The 16,742-nt window shown below is 43.1% G+C and overlaps 1 protein-coding gene across 3 annotated transcripts in view; it reads right to left on the minus strand.

Moving 5' to 3' along the window:
- LOC115036732 (ankyrin repeat and BTB/POZ domain-containing protein BTBD11-A) overlaps positions 1 to 16,742 on the minus strand; it is a 126,361-nt gene that overhangs the window by 4,386 nt on the left and 105,233 nt on the right. For 2 of the 3 annotated variants that reach the window (XM_029495051.1, XM_029495050.1), the window contains 13 exons: positions 14,432 to 14,584; positions 13,237 to 13,402; positions 10,460 to 10,549; positions 8,340 to 8,441; positions 7,426 to 7,519; positions 5,798 to 5,933; positions 4,200 to 4,432; positions 2,910 to 3,088; positions 2,545 to 2,650; positions 1,079 to 1,181; positions 905 to 986; positions 480 to 548; positions 262 to 375 (listed from right to left, as the gene is read on the minus strand). In XM_029495051.1, coding sequence (XP_029350911.1) covers positions 262 to 375; positions 480 to 548; positions 905 to 986; positions 1,079 to 1,181; positions 2,545 to 2,650; positions 2,910 to 3,088; positions 4,200 to 4,432; positions 5,798 to 5,933; positions 7,426 to 7,519; positions 8,340 to 8,441; positions 10,460 to 10,549; positions 13,237 to 13,402; positions 14,432 to 14,584 — 1,627 coding nt within the window. The remainder of the gene's footprint in view (positions 1 to 261; positions 376 to 479; positions 549 to 904; positions 987 to 1,078; positions 1,182 to 2,544; positions 2,651 to 2,909; positions 3,089 to 4,199; positions 4,433 to 5,797; positions 5,934 to 7,425; positions 7,520 to 8,339; positions 8,442 to 10,459; positions 10,550 to 13,236; positions 13,403 to 14,431; positions 14,585 to 16,742) is intronic. The other variant, XM_029495052.1, reaches the window with a different exon arrangement.

The following is a 16,742-nucleotide window of genomic DNA, read 5'->3' on the forward strand; positions in this document are numbered from 1 at the left end:
GGAGGCAGAACCGGGTTCAATCAATCATCTGATTGTTCTCTTTAAAGCTTTAAAACCAGAATAATGATTCATAAATGCTTATTATCTGTAGAGGGGGTAAATTCTGCAGCTCTAGAAGCGTCAGCGTCCAAACTTACATGTATGCACGAATATTGAACAGTGCAGCTATAACAGGCAGCAGCTGTGTTTCACTGATGTTTAATACTCTCTTTTTTTGATCACACACACGTTGTTGTTCACATCAACTTGTCTGTTTCTCACCTTGGCGTGTTTGTAGAGGTCCACGCAGGTTTCGGTGGTGATGTTCTTGGAGCAGATGATCTCACAGTGTCTCTGAAGGGCCTCTAGTTGGAAGAATTTGGCTGCAGACAGGAGCTGCAGGGAACAGTACAGCCACACAGAATGAAGCACAGGACTCGGGATTAGAAATGCTAATTCCAGCGCTGTCGCTCAGCAGGCTTTGGTTAAGTCTGTCTTACCTCCATAACTTCGGTGTTGCGTATGTGCAAGGACTCGGTGCCTCCGCAGTACAGATACTGCATGACCAACTGTAAGAGAGGACAGAGCAGGCTTCAGTTTGGAGAATGATTCACAGGTTTGTTGTTGTTGTTGTTGTTGTTGTTAACCTTTTCTTCCCATTAAAGAGTTTTTGGTAGTGGAGAGTTTTTCATTATCTGAATTTAAAGTCCATTCCAAAACAGTGCCAAATACCAAAGCTAAAAAGTTTGTGTGTCCATACATTATTGACTCATGTCTCGTTGCGGGTTAACCAAAGTCTCAAACATCAAAAATCTACTACCTGGTTTTGATTTGATTTGATTGTCAGCCACAGGTCAAACAGTTGTGTTGTCTTTTCATTGAACGTCAATGGCACACACAAAAGACAAAACAGGAAATGTCTTACGTGAAATATATTGTACTTGACGTGGCTGATCTCAATACAGGTGTTTTCTGCTGCTGGGCGGTTCTGGAGCAGCGATTTGAACCTGGATGAAGTCAGGTGGATATTTCAGCTGCTTCATGATGACAGTTTAAAGAGCAGAAAAACGCCTTCAACAGCGATCAATGTTCTCTTTACCTGGGTGAAGCTGTAAACAGCAAAACTTTATGTGCATAAAAAGGTTTCCCCTCAACCAGGAAAGTGACATCAGACATCTCTTTGTTGTTAAGGAAGTGAGGATCTGAAAAAAACAGAAAGATAGACGATGAATAAAAGATTCAATAAAAACGTACCATTATTCAAATCTCCGGCACGATGAATCAGGAACAGCAGAAGATTAGGCTAATGTGGTCATTAATTACTCTCAGGGTGATTCATCATTCAGCTCTCATCGCTGTATAATCAAAATACAGCCATTTAAATTTCAGACGATTTGGATCTGATACTTGTTCCTTTTAAAGTGCGTCCTTTCGTCAAGCGATAAATGAATAAGCTGTCACAGACTTTTGAAGCATTAATTGCTTTTGCAATAGATGACAAACCCTGCGTTTATTCTTCATCCTGTTGATAAACAAGCACTAGGTGGAGCTACAGCTCAGTCGCTGATGCTTCACTGCCTGTAATTCAAAAGACATGTTGAAATGTCTGTGACCTTCCCTTCTTCAAAGGCTCTTTTAAAACCGGATCAGACATCACACAGCAAAACACGCCGCAATCATTAAAGTTCAAAGTCCGATTTGTGTGATGACCTCTGAGAGTAATATATCCAGACATGATTATTACTGAATGCTGTTTTCCTGCAGACCAGCAGGCAGGCGCCAATGCTGCATGTTTAAAATTATAGTAATTACAAAAATCATGAAAAAATAACAAACTTCTTTTCACTTTAAATATTTCTGTCAAACTTTTCTGCGGAACTGATTAAAACCTCATGTGTTGATGAGTAACAGGAACTGGCTCTCTCTCCCTTTGCCATAAACTTGGCGAAAATAATTATTTGGCTTTGTTATTACAGAAGAGAAGAATGTATTAATATTAGGGACCATGCAAGAAATATATATATATTAATTTAGTTCTATTGATCATATTTGGGAGCTGAAATTATTCATATAAAAGCACCAGTCAAAAAGCAATGCAAAATTTGTTTCACAGAAAACTGATCATTATCTGTTTAAAATTGGGTTCCAGAGCAATTAATGAAGCATCGAGCTGATAAATGTTTCTGAGCTGTTGACGAGAGTCTGGGAGTCTGCAGGACCTCGGAACACTGGAATAAACTAAGTGTCTGCACCGATTAATGAGCCGGAGAAATATAAAACTCCCATCTGGATATTCGTTTTAAAAATCAAACTGCAGACAGTCTATCAAAACTTTCTGAAGAAAGAAAAACACCACCAGAGTGAAGAACGAATATGTTTCCTCATGTTAAATCAGCGTGACTGACAAGCAATCTCTGACCTCACCAACACGAGAGACAAATCCACCCCCCCCCTCTGGAAAGAATTCCCCGGTTTGGGCTCGAACCCTGCTGTCACTCAGCTTCATCTCGTGCAGGAACAGGAGCGTGTTGAGCAGCAGCTGCTGTTCTTAGCTGGGTCTCTTACCTAAGCGTGAGGTTTGTTTCTTCTTGATCTCCGTCAGCTTAGGGATGGGGAAGGGCCCGTAGCACTGGGTGAAGATGACTGACAGCTGCTGGCTTATCACCTCGTTCTGCAAACACACACACCGGCACCCGTGAGGACAGAAACTTTGTGCAGATTTGTACAGTTCTGTGGCCTCCGTTTTCCACGAGCTATTCGGGACAAAATCTTATGCAAATCTATGATAATATGCTTTGAAATGCAATTAAATATGTGCAGCACACGAGCACAGGACAGTTTGTACTCCCAACAAACCCGCCTCACTTTGTGGGATGTTTCCCTAACAAGCATTTTGTTTATGTGCACATGAAAGGAAGCCGGTGGGTGACCTTGCTGGTTCGGAGGATCTGGAACATGAGCGGCAGGCCGTGCGTGATCAGCTCCTCGGTGTACTCCTCCTCCTGGATGCAGCTGAAGTCTTTGAGCAGGCCCTGGATCAGCGGCCGGCGGTGCTGGATGAAGCAGGTACGCAGGGACTCGAGCCAGGTGTGCAGGGTCCAGGGAACGCCTGGGAACACCACCACACGGAGAGTAAATACACACAGCAGGGGAGGAGTCCGACGTGTGAGCAGGTTCAAGGGCAAGAGAGTCGACCATGTTTCCATCACTTTATGGCGTTAGTGCGAGTTTGAAGGGCATCTGCACGGTGAGTGTTAGATTAGTGGAAAATCAGAGGCGCAGTGGGAATAAAAAGGCAGCACTCGAATATAATCAAAGGATGTCTGCATGAAAAAAAAGAAGAAGAAAAAAGGGACTACAATGTTCAGCAACAATATGATGAGCAGTGAATGATGTGTGCATGAAATCAACATGAATCATGGCATGTCAGTGCAGCTCAGCTGGAACTATTAGATGATTAGCTGAGTGAAAAACTAATCGATTAATCACTGAGGTCAACTGAAAATTTACTTTTTGCCTGTTAGGTTTGAGGATTTACTGATTTTATGCCAGTTTTATTTCCTCTTGAATTTGTTATATTTGAGTAATAATAACCATAACACATGATTAATGAGCTTTCCGGGCTACCTGGCTAGCTTTTCCCTCCGTTTCCAGTCTTTATGCTAAGCTAAGCTAAGCTCTGTGTTTACTGAAGAGAAATGAGAGTGGTATCGATCCCCTCGTCTTTCTCCTGCTAAGGGAGTTAGTGACAGTACTGCCCAAAATATGAGACCATTCCTATAAAGTGCTCAGAGAAGCAGAAAATTAAACGTCTATTACTCTGAAGTGGGGAACACTGTAATACAACCAGCAGCTGGAGTTTGGATTGTTTTAGCTCCTAAAATCAATTCATCCGAATGAACAGCCTCACGAGGCCACGTGTCGTGCTGACAGCTGATGATTGCTGTCAGCTACGGGATGCACGCTGCTTGAGGACACCGTTTCATAATCGTATTCACACCTTTGGCCCAGGCTATTATCACCTCGGATATAAAAAGTCCTGCTTCTGAAACCTTTCATGGTTGGATGGGCAGCGGTGATTACTGAGGGTGTGTACAGGACAGCACAGGACTGAACAGGACGGGACAGGATAGGCACAGCGTGAGCACAGCTCCAGGACAGCTGGAGGCACCAGAGAGCGAGGCATGTGTGCCAGTGAAGCATGAATTAGTAAATCTGACCTAAGCTGCGGATGTCTATGGTGATGTCCACATGGCCGTGCTCTGCGCTATGGTACATGGCCTCTCTCAGGGCTCTCAGTTTGGCCTTTCCTGTTCGCAGGGTCCCTCCGCTGTTTGCCTGCAGAGCCAACCTCTTCTCCCCGGGATCTGAACCCTCTGCCAGGATCTCCTCCAGAGACAGCACATCCCCCTTTTCCTTCTCCGACTGCGACAGGAGCTTGCGAAAGACATTCCTGGAGGGGCAGAGGGAAAAGATAAAGACACATACGGAGATAAAAGCAAAGGCAGAGGGATAAGATTGGATGGCAGATGGAGCGAAAGGTAAAAAAAAAAGAAAAGAGAGAGAACAAAGCTGCGGGGAGACTCTCACAGAAAGGCCTGGGGTCAGTTGTAGGAGGAAAAGATGTGAAGAGGATGATCACAAACTGGAAAATGGCTCTGAATATGACCTACGCATCCTGTGCTAACTCCACATTAAGGGAGCTCTGATGACACTGAAAATAATGTCATGCACGCAGAATTGTGTCCTCTGACCTCGTGTGGCTTGTCTGCAATAATAATATAGGAGCTGACTCCACTCCCACCCCCCTCCTTTTTTTTATATCCGATATTTATGACAGCGTCTCATTGTTTCTGCTACACAATGATGCAGAAGTAACAGACGGCAAGAGAAGATGGCAACATGTTAACATACGCGATGTGATCACAACCTGAGGACGCATCATCTGCTGTGGTAAGGAGGCGCTTGTTTAGAGGCTTCTCAGACGTCACTGTGACGTCTCCGTCTTAGCACACCTTTCCTCCTCTCAGAGGACTCCAGCACTCGCTGACTAACACGATCTTACACCTCCATCAGCCGGCAGGAAATAAGGTCACACTCTCTCCCACGGCATTTCACAGAACGCTATGATGTCACGGCGAAGTTGAAAGAAACCGTTATTCCACTTTATCCTTTATGAATTACATTTATGGCCAATAGGTGTTTTGTGAGGTCACAGTGCACTCGACCTTTGACCTCTGACCATTAAACTCTAATCAGTTTATCCTCGAGTCTGAGTGAATGTTTGATGAACCAGTTACTATGAGAGACGCTGTGTTTACTTAAGATAAATCTGAACACAGAGATAAAACAGTTCAATAATTTCAGTCGATTCTTTTCATCCTGTTGTACCCCCCCCCCCCTTTTTTTTAGGATTTTGTTTGGAAATTTCTTACCAGAGAGCTTCTTACCCTCTCTGCTGAGCAGTTCAACCTCACCAAGCGCTGCAGCATGAGGATCATACTGTAATTGATTGTCTTAATAATGCTGCATTGTGTTGCTGGCTTGTGCCTCGACTCCACTTCCCAACAGCTTTCTCTGCCCGGAATGTTAATGGGCCTTATCTTACGCAGCTGCAGGAAAATTATGTCAAACTGAAGCCATAAGTGCCTCTGAGTAGAGAGAAGGCTGCTGCCTGACAGGGAAACTAAGATATCAGCTTCTAATATGCTGCAGGAGAGGCAGACCGACCGGCACACGGCGTGGGAACAGATATGTGATACAAGTCGCTGGTGTGTGTGTGTGTGTGTGTGCGTCTGTGTGGGACTCCCTGTGTTACCTGTGGCCATGAGCTGCTGCCAGGCTGTAGGAGTTCATGTCTCCCAGAGGAGCCGAGGAGATGCCGTTTCGACACATGGTCCCGATCATGGGGTCTGCCCCTCGCTCCAAAAGCAAGCTCACCAACTCAAAGTTACCTAAAGAGGAAAAACGTGTGAATAAAAGGCGAACTTCAAAAGGCTTCAGTTTCTCTCTTTATTCTTTTTCTTTCATTTCCATTCGATTAAAAAAAAAAAGTTGGCTAAGTTTCCTTTAATGATACACCAAGAGCACAGGAAGCCAGAGGAAGGGAAATAAAACTAAATTACTGGTCAAAAAAAGTACAGTGATTCATAAAACAATTGGGTACAGGTGGCTGTGACTGAACTGTATTCATGTTCTCAGTATTTGTTCTATAATAAAGTGAAACACTGGTTAAATATTGTGCACTAATGCAGCCGTGCTCAAAGTTTTTCTTAGCATGAAGCCTCAGCTGACACAATGAAGATCTTTGCCTTTTAACGTTTTGATGCATTTATAGTGAAGATATCCTAAAATAAGAAAATAACACTTTTAATTTTGGTATCTTCAATAAATATTTCTGAGATTGGTCAGTAAAGTTCCTTTATGCAGCGGAGTAACAGAACAACGCACCTGTAAAGGATCTAAATTCTTGAAGGCAAAAGGAGGCTCTATAAACAGCCACTCAAATATAATACAACAAAATATGAATCATCCGACGATCCTGTTCACGTTCTCTAAATTCCTGTTTCAGTTGTGAATCTAACTGAGTGGCATGAGCAGTGAGCTCTTTAGAAGTAAAAAGGACACAGAAACTGCTGTTAAGTTTAAAAACAGTGAACACTCTAAACACAAATAAAGCCTTATCTGGCCCCGTGGAGTCTCTGATGTCACAGTAAAGTGCAAACGGAATCCGTGATAATGATTCTATGCTCGGAAAGTTTTCCCACTCATTGCTATTCATTAACACAATTACCTCTGGGATTGTGGTCTTTATTTCATTTGCATAATTTATTATTTCATGAGTATGATGTTAATCGTATTCATTATGCGTGGCTGTGTGTTTTCATCTGGTTTCCATGGCAACGTGGTTGCATACACTTTCCTGAAGTCCCTGACTGTAGCAGAAGGAGACTCCCTCGTATGTCACCAGTTTTAATTTGGCTTGCACTTTAATTATTTCATATTTATTGCATTGACATATGAGGTATCAAAATTCTCATCTAATTCCAGACTTTAAAAAAAGAAAATGAACTTTCCAAAAATGTCAAACTCTTCCCGTTAAATGCACATTTGGCTCTGTTTTGAAAGCCGGGTTAATGTTAGTTTTGATTGATTAAATAAAAATCGCTGCTGCAGGTTCTTTCCTAAGTGACTGCACAAGAACATGGCAACACAACCCTGAGAAACAGCGTTTAAAAAAATCCACTGCAGCGCTCGTTTCAAGATAGTAATTGGAAGTGATAAATTAATTAGATGATTAAAGGCAGAGGAAGAATGGCCTCGGGTGAGCTTATAATCACACATGTCAGGACTAATCTCTTGTATGTCCAACCAGAATGAGAATACTCGGGTCAAATGTGCAAATCAGGAATGTAAAAGTGGAGATGAGAGCTCATGTGCCGTTACCTGCAGCAGAGGCCAGCTGAAGAGGAGTCTCTGTGTAGTTCTCCGCCCCATCCTGCAGGGCGCCCTCCACATTCGCTCTGTTATCCAGTAACAGCTGTGGCAGGAACGGGAAGAGGCGGGGAGGAAGGGGGAAGATAAACCAAGGAGGAGAGGGGAGGAGGGGGACAACAGGCGAGGGGGACACAGTGTGTTACTATTAGGCATGGCATGATGGAAAAGACTCAACTGCTGGAAACCTAAACCGCCTCATTCGGAGGCAGTCCGAGTTCTGGACACTAAACACAGTCCTAGCTGCGCTTCCTCATTAGAGCCTGTCTGGCGCTGGTTATTGTTGATGTTGAGCTGGGAACAGAAGAATAAAAATGTCTTTTTCTATCCCCCTTGACAAAAATACCCCTTAAACTCTGATTGCAATGGTGGAGATTAATAATTGAAAAAAATCCTGAGGGCAACGGTGCTCATCAGGCTGTCAGCCAGCGTCAGCACAGAGAGTAACTACTGCGAGAAAATGTATAATATATCAAAAATGAGCAAAATACTGAAATGTGGCATCCCAGCAGCTGTGTGCTGGATAAGGCTGGCTGAGGTGCCTCTGGAAATTCCTCCCTGCTGCTGTAGGACCAACCCTTAGATTCAGTTATGGTGATAACCAGGGAACTGGGTGCCTCAGCTACACTTTTGAAGAGCATACATTATTAAAAACAAAGTCAATCAGGAGAATTTGCGCTGATGAAGTCCTTTCAAAAATTAATTACTGTACAAATTGGATAGAGAAGGAGAAATCTAGGACACACTGGAATTGTTATTATTATGATGCACCATAATAATAATCATCATCACTATCATCGTCACTTTGGTGCAAAGGTCAGGGCAAGGGCCACAGGTTAATGGTTACAGGTCATAAACGTCACTACCTGCACGACAGGGACGTGTCCGTGTAACACGGCGAAAGTGAGTGGCGTCCCCTGGCGCGTTTCAGGATAAACTGAGGGGTGCTTGTTTACTGTGCTTGGCACCTGGGAAGTCATAGGTGAGGTTCAGGGAGAGAGATATACAGCCATTAACATTCACAGCTCAGGGCGGAAGATGGGGAGGAGGAGGAGGGAGGCGAAAGAGGAGGAGGAGCGAGAAGCAGTATGCAGGAGGAGAAGTGTAAGCGAAGGAGGGCAGGATGGCGGAGGGAGATTTCCCTCTTCAGTCTCTACGTCTCTTCTCAGGCCTAAGCAGGAACGTGACCAAGTTGCAGAGTGTCTGCCCGGGCACGGCCCTCTGAACACGCGCTGCTATCTGCCTGGCTCCAGCTCTAAACAGCGTTTCATTTCAAAGGCGAATGAAACCAGAGAGAACGTACAGCACAGGCCAAGAGTACCAACACAGATGAGACGGGCGGTGCTGACTCATGAACAAAGCAGCAGCAGAGTCAAATTAAACAGGCGCACAGCCTGATGCTCTTCTGCCATTTCTTAAGTGGCTTTATCACAGAGGGAATTATAGAAATGATTTCTAAATGTCACCGACAGGAGACCGCTATCCAACGCATTTTTAACACAGCGTCACGTTTTATTTGTGCTCATATGCTGAACAACTCTGGCATTGTTAGTGTTTCTGTTTCCACAGAGATGAATTATTTATTGCTTTATAATTGCAGTCAATTTCGGCGCAAACAGAAAGCATCACTGACTTCAACACATTAAAATATAAAGACTCTGGAGCGACTTTTCAACAAAATGTTTTGAATGGTGATAATCAGCGATATGTGGTCCCATCAGCTTTTGCTTTACTCAAAAGCTCAAAGGGCTTATTTCTTTTCTTATCTATTTTGAAGGATCTTCAGAGGACTTACTAGAAATTTAGAAAACATCAAAAACTGAAATCAAGACTGTGAGTAAGGCCATACTCTTTACCATCCCAATAACCTGGAATTCCCCCGATTGGATGACTGACTGATCACATCTCCACCATTGGTCAGTTGGTCAGACAATACACTTAGAGCCACATAAAAATAAAAGCCCTGGTGAGAAGTAAAGGGATTCTTCCCACTGAAATGCTAGAGGGCTTTTAATTTGAAACAGACCCAAGAAGTGCTGAGCTCGTATTAACATATGATACAACATGATACAATAACTTCAACATGACAAATGGCTGAAAACAAGACTTCATGCTAAAATGCACTTTGGACCAATTTGAGAAATCAAACAGAGGGACTAGGACACATATACATCTAAAAGAGGCTGCGACAAAATACGAAAGATATTTTATTTCTTCTAATTTTCTTTGGTAAATAATGTAAATAAAGTTGTTTTAATGCTTTTGAGTTAGCAGAGCTGCACTAAAACCATAAAGGTCAGCAGAGAGGAGGAGAGCCCACGAGGCCTTTCTATTCTGGCATGTTCCTGTTGCCAACTGAGAGTGAAGCAGCTACACAAACAGGACAGACACTGTTACCTCTCTCAGTTCTACACAAACAGCTACACAAACAGGACAGACACTGTTACCTCTCTCAGTTCTACACAAACAGCTACACAAACAGGACAGACACTGTTACCTTTCTTAGTTCTACACAATTAATAAATGCGATGAGGTTCATGCTACACGTACAGTTCGCCGAAGCAAGTTACACTCAGTGCACACACTCTTAAAACAGTGATGGATTACTGATGAAGGTTCAAGGAAGCAGCCGCGTGCAGCATGTCATGAAGTAACCGACTGCACTGAGGAATATCAGTGGATTATTATTCCGCAACAGCGGGGAAACACACTGTCATCGTTGCTGTGCAAATGGTCCTCGTTTGCAACTTATCAGTGCACTTGATGTAATGAGCTGCCAGGAGAACGGAGAGCATGCTGAGCGCAGGTTAGACAATGGAGACAGAAAAGAGGGAGGGGAAGGGGAGAGCGACACAAAGCTGGGTCATCGTTTTCACTGGCACACAGAAACAAATGTAAATGAACATATTGGACAAATACAAAAAAAAGAAAATGTGGAACCAATGTGACTCTGCCGTGTTTGACAGACGTGACAGGCAGCACTGACCTCGCTGTTGATGTCGGCTCCGGCGTCGAGCAGCATCTGAACCATGGCCTCGTCGCCGCGGACGCAGGCGTACATGAGAGGGGTCATTCCCTGCAAGGGGGGGGGGGGGGGGGACAAAGCCGGGTGGGTGGGTTTCATGGTTTGGGCTTCATAAAACATGTTGAAAATGCAACCAAGGAACGTCAGCTTTCATTCATAAATGATGTTTGAAATAATTCTAAAGTTTAATCCTCCAATTGAAGAGAGTGATTCTAAATCTCTTTCCAGCCTTTTGTTGCACTGTAGTTTAGTCTTGTGGAGGACCTGCTTGACAGAGATAGTGGGTCTGTGAGATGCCACTCAGTCTCCTTCACAATGACACCCAGGATGGCTTTGTCCCCAATGTTCAAGTTTTTTTTACCAGCCAACAATAGAGACTGAAAGAGCAGCTGCAGTAAAAGGTCCCTAATGCGTCTGTCAGTAAATAGTAACAACGGTCCATAACTGAGGTCTGCATCATGTTGGATTATACATTTGAATTGGTTCAATTTCAAAATATAAATATCGCCACCCAGCGATCAGCCTGAGCCAATACTCTACCAAACACTCCCAAGAAATTAGAAATTCCTGTGAAAGTACATTCTCATTTCTATTAACTATTAAACTATTAAGACTACTAACTATTAAAAAAAAGTGATAGTAGATTTCTGTACTATCTGTACTATCTGCAAAGTCCTGAAGATACCATGAACAGTAATGTAAGGAGCTCACTAACAGCTGCACTCATTAGTTCATCTGGAAACCAAAGCATTTCATCTTCACGTCTCTTTTAATGTTCCTCAAATCATCATTTCGTCAAAAGCAATTACCGAAGTGCAACGTGTGCAAGATCTACACCGACTGGCGGTTACTAAAGCTGGCACTTGAATATACTCAGTATTCTTATATAATGTCCGTATATCGACTTCCTCCTTCTGTTCCTCATCTGTTGCTTTTAAGTTGCAGATGTCCAGATGTAAACTCAGGAGCGACAGCATCATTTGGCTGTGAAGCTGATACCTCTGCATGCCACCGTATGCACAGAAATCTCTCTTGGGCCTGAAGTGCCCACAAACGTTAAGCTCCGAGCTGAACGGGGACGCTTCACAGCAGCAAAGAACTTTAGTGCAAACTGTCTTCCCGCTTCTGGATCTTCTCAGCTAAAGCAAAACGAATTTTCAGGTGTTTCTGGACTTCAATCACACGCCTGATCTGGGCAGTTAGGTTCAACAGAGGCCTTTTACGACTGGCTCATAACGCACCACAGCACTTTATGTTGAAGACTCGCATCCCTTTGTGGTGATTCATCCTCAAATATTTCCTGCACTCCAGTCTACCTAATCAGCAGAGACAGCTGCAGAACGAAAGATGATGAATCCTTGATGATCACGACGATGAGTCCAAATTCCTCTCAGCTGCAATGACGGAGAGCAGATTTGACTTTATTGCTTCTGTATCGCTGCCTGGCACCATTTAGTGACTTTTACAAGGAAATGCTTGATATTAATGTGAGGAGTGAGGGAGAAAACTGTCCATCTACACAATTTGTTATGGAGATGAGGACCTGCAAATACTAAGAGTAACTGGTCTAATCCTGCCAAACGATCGGACCGACTGTGGTATAAATTAACTTGTAAGAAATTAAAGATCACAAAAACACACAGAGTAGCTGAGTGGAAACCTGTTAAAAGTTTCTTAATTGAACTTAACCAGGCAAAGCTTTCTGACCATGGAAAATCAGATTGCACGATTAGCTTCCACTTACTGCAAGGAACAACCATTATTTCTACTGACAGGGGAATTTAGAAATTCCCAAATGACATTAACATTTCGATGTAGTAAGGCTGAAATATCGACCCGATGGCTGAAGCAAACCCATCAAAGCTCAGGCCAGAAAAAGTGTTGCTGTCTGAGGTACAAATAGAACAAGAGTTAATTTTTCCCTTCTTTGTCTTTGGGATAAACAGTCGAGCTATAATGCAAAGCTTCTGTCAGTCTGTGTTTATATTCTGATTTACAGAAAGTAAATGAAACCCTTCGCTTTTTGCATGTTTAATTATTTCAAATCCATAAAATCTATTTTGCTAAAGTATCAGGATTCAGAGCCTTGTTGAGGTGTGCACACTAACCTGTAAACAGGTGGATGCAGTTTGCTTTTATTATCTGTGAGATGCGTCTAGCTGTAGCAAACACCTTTGGGTGAAAGGTCCGACAAGCCGCAGCGACGCTCAGAACGAACACAATGAAGCCATAAAGTCTAAGAGAGTCTGTGTCAAGCCATGGAGCACATCAGGGGAATAACACCAATCCTGAAACTTCATATGTCTCCTGGAGCACACTGACCTCAACTATTTTGAAATGGATAAAGTCTGAAACCGAGAAGCACTCATTCAGTCAAACTGAGTGACCGAGCCAGAGTGAGTATTGAGTGTAGACTGATAACAAAAGTGTAGTTTCAACCATTTATGATTAAATCTGCGTACCTATCAAGGGTGAAACTAACAATTTGCCTTAACCAGGATCACCACCATTGTACAGTTTGGATTGCAAATGTGAATGTGAAGTTGTATCGTGGCATAAGACACCACATTACTCAGAGAGAGCGGTTTGTGGCCAGCATATGTGAGAACTGGGAAAGTTTGCCAGGTAATACTTGTCAGAAATTCACAATCCATTGTGCATCACGTTCCACTATGCCTGTGTAAGTGTGCGTTGTTGGTGTAGCGTATACGTGTGGGAGTGTGCATTAAGTGCCAGACCTGTTCGCTCATGCTGTTGATGCCGTCGGGCCCCAGCAGGTTCACGGCCTGTTTGACCAGGTCCGTCCGTCCACAGTTGAGCATCCTGAAGCCCAGATCCTGCAGGAACTTGGCCTCTGTGGAGGCTGCGTCCAGCTTTCGTGTGGCACAGAAACAATCTTCGGCTCTGCGGATGGAATAAACAGATCCATTACTTTGATTAAGTGAAAGCTTATCTCAGAAATGGATTTTGCGATCTGTGGGTATGTATCTCCTGTGCACACCGAGGGACACAGAAATCAACTGCTTCTGCTTTTCACAGCTTAAGCTCTCCGTATCATAAAACAAACCCAGAGTTTATTTCAAGAATTGAACTGTCTATTCACTCGTGCTTGCATTTGTCAGCATATCATTTTTCTTTGCGTGCGTCTGGTTTTCAACTTTCTTCACTTCCTAAAGTAGCTTTTCTCCAGGTAAGGCTGCTGCTATGACTCATTATTAGTCATTCATGTCTCCTGGAAAAGCCTCTTAATCCACGCAGCGAGCAGCTGCCACTGCTGAAGTTTCCACAGGGTCACAGAAAAGCCTCTTCATGATGTTTGTCCAATGCCTTATTAGCTATGTGCTGAATTTTCATTTCTATTTCATTTATTTTTGGCAGTGGGAGTACACAGAGACAGGAGAAGCATGGTGGGGGGAGGGGACAGGCAGCAGAGTGCCTGAGGTGGATTTAAACCAAGGCCACGGTGGGAAGGACTCTACGTCAAAGGTCACGTATTGAGATTACGGTCATATTTCCATTTCTTTTCCATTATATAGAAGTTAGCATGATAAATAATGTGAAACAATGAGTGGTCCGTCCACACAGATACAGTCGAAGCCTGCGTTAGCACTGAGTGATGTCCCAACAAACAGTCTCAGGACTGGTCCTCTCTGTTACGCCGGCAGTGTGGATATCTGCCTTTTGTACATGCTTTAAGTTTTTCTTCGTCAAAAAGAGCTGGATTTACTGGTGAACCTCACGACTTTACTGAAGATGTTTGCACAGACATTTCTGAGCTGAGATAATGGAAAGGTGATGCAACACTTCCAGAGCCAAGCCCGACTCTGGCTGATACTCTCGGTTGGTATTTTCTTGCAATGCAAATGTCGTAAAATAAGTGCAGAGCAGCTCGTTTGTCGCCCTACAACTATGTTATGAGCATCATATTCTTACTTTATTTGCCGTGGTTCACAGTCCACACCAGGGAGCAGCAGCCTGGCAGCCTGCCTCACGTCATCGCTGTCCACAGAGAAGCTCCGTCGATGCTCAGTGTGGGCGACTGCCACACGGATCCACTCCATCAGCGGAGGCAGCACCAAGAACGGCCTGCGGAGCAAAACAGATTTGTTTATTAGCGCTTAAAGTTCTGATCAGGTTGATTTAGATAATTCACCATGTTTTGGTCAGGTAAAACTGGTTTATAAATCCTCAGGGTGCACTTTTCACCTTTCAAATATAATCAGTGCATACAAAATGTGGGCCAGCAGTGATAGCCACAAACTTTCTAATTAAAGATGCCCTTACAGATAACTCAAAAGGAAGCTACATCTCATCAACATTCATAATTTAGGACTCAGGCAGTACAGAACAGAAAGAGATCTAGATGCTGAAACCTCCCTAAATGCTGTTATTACCTCCTTTAATCAAAATCAGTAATGGGTCTTGCCTGGCTGACATGTTCATATTTCATCATTTCTTTCTGGGACTAGTGTGTGTCTGTGTGTGTGTGTGTGTATCTGTGCTTTGGGTATCCACTTTCGCATCATTACACACTCAACACTCCAACGAGCCACCAGGGGACATTTTGGAGGCCACTCCTGGTCACGCCTTATAAACTGGTATAATAATGTCTAAAAGCCTCTGATGAATTGATGTTAAATTTAGTCAAGGGGGAACCTGAAGGTGTTAAAAGTTCAGCAGCTGGTGTGTGTGTGTGTGTGTGTGTGTGTGTGTGTGGTCCTTCAGAGATAAGACCCTTTAACAGCCTTAAATGATTAGATAGCATACAACAGTCCCCAGACCTATTAACCAGCTATATGAAATATATGATATAATAACTTGCAAAGTAATTGCTTCCTGGCTTGAGAGTGATGAGCGGCATCAATCATCTGATCTAACTCTTCAAAGTATTTCCTAAAAATCTAAGTTATCTTGCCTTTATTATGATATTGACAGTGAGAGAGAGAGAGAGAGAAAGGCATGAAAGTTCAGAGATTTGAGAGAGATGACTATGTTCAACAAATGAGCCAGCTCAAACGCAGCCTGCTGGAGTCTGAACCTTAATAATGTGCAATTCACAAGGTAAAATACTGAGGCAACCCCATAACTGAGGTTAAATGAGGCCAGTTTTCCATCCACGCACTGCACATGATCCGGTCTGCGATGATAGAGGAGGTAGATTACACTTGAAATCCAATAATCTTTGAAATAATAGGTTTTGGATATCAGATAAAGGGAAACAAAAGCAGCCTTTTCTTCTCTACTCTGTGACCACCGAGTTTGGTTTGACAGCTGCAATGAGCATCATCAGCGTCAGCTGTAGAATCGAGAATTGGTCGAAAATGCTCTTCCCGTGATGTCATTTAACGTTTCCTGATCGGAGTTTGTTTAACTGAGGCCGAAGCTGCAGCGGCGTCAACATCTTCATGAATGCAGAAGATATTGTGATTCAGGGCTGACAGTGTCATAGAGGGGGACTGAATGTTTTAATGAGAGATCGAGCCTGTTTCGGTTCACTTTCAAGGAAATTGCATTTAATACTGTGGAAACTGAAGCTGCAGCGCATCTTCAGGCAAACATTCGGCGCCCGGTGACTGCACAGCATCTGTATTTGTTCAAACAGAACCATCCTGAAACCATATTGTGATTTGCTGCTTCACTCCCATTGTGCGGTGGCTTATTCTGTCCTCAGAGGATGGATTACAAAGTCTCACGTGTGGGAACTCACTCGTGGGAGAGATATTACTCAGGTGTTCAACACAGGTGCAAGGAGCTGACCAAGTTATCGCTGATTTTCCAATCAGACCCAAAACAGAAACACCCGCAAGACAATACGAGTATTTAGCCGCCTCTTCACAAGTTTAGAATCTGAAAACTGTTCCCCGATGACAAACACAATTATTGTATTTAGCTAAATATTATTACTGAAAGCTCAAGCAAGGAATAATTTTAAGCTTTCAGGGAAAAAAAAAACCCCCACACACAAACACAAATATAACGAAGTAGTGCAAGACAATGTGGAATAAGAAAAAAAAACAATAATAATGTTTTAAATACACTTCACCTCTACATAAACAATTTATTTCAGCTCCTTAATCTAATGATAATGTCAAACACTGAAGAAAATTTTATCCGTTGTGTTTTTTCTTTGTTACTCGACTATATTAAAGAAAAAGAGGTTTCTTAAAAATATAAACTGTGTTATTATTCAGCATTTTCTTTTTGAAATGATGAATCGACTGAACTAACATTTCGAATATATTTT

Source organism: Echeneis naucrates, chromosome 23, assembly GCF_900963305.1.
Source record: "Echeneis naucrates chromosome 23, fEcheNa1.1, whole genome shotgun sequence".
Classification (NCBI taxonomy): domain Eukaryota; kingdom Metazoa; phylum Chordata; class Actinopteri; order Carangiformes; family Echeneidae; genus Echeneis; species Echeneis naucrates.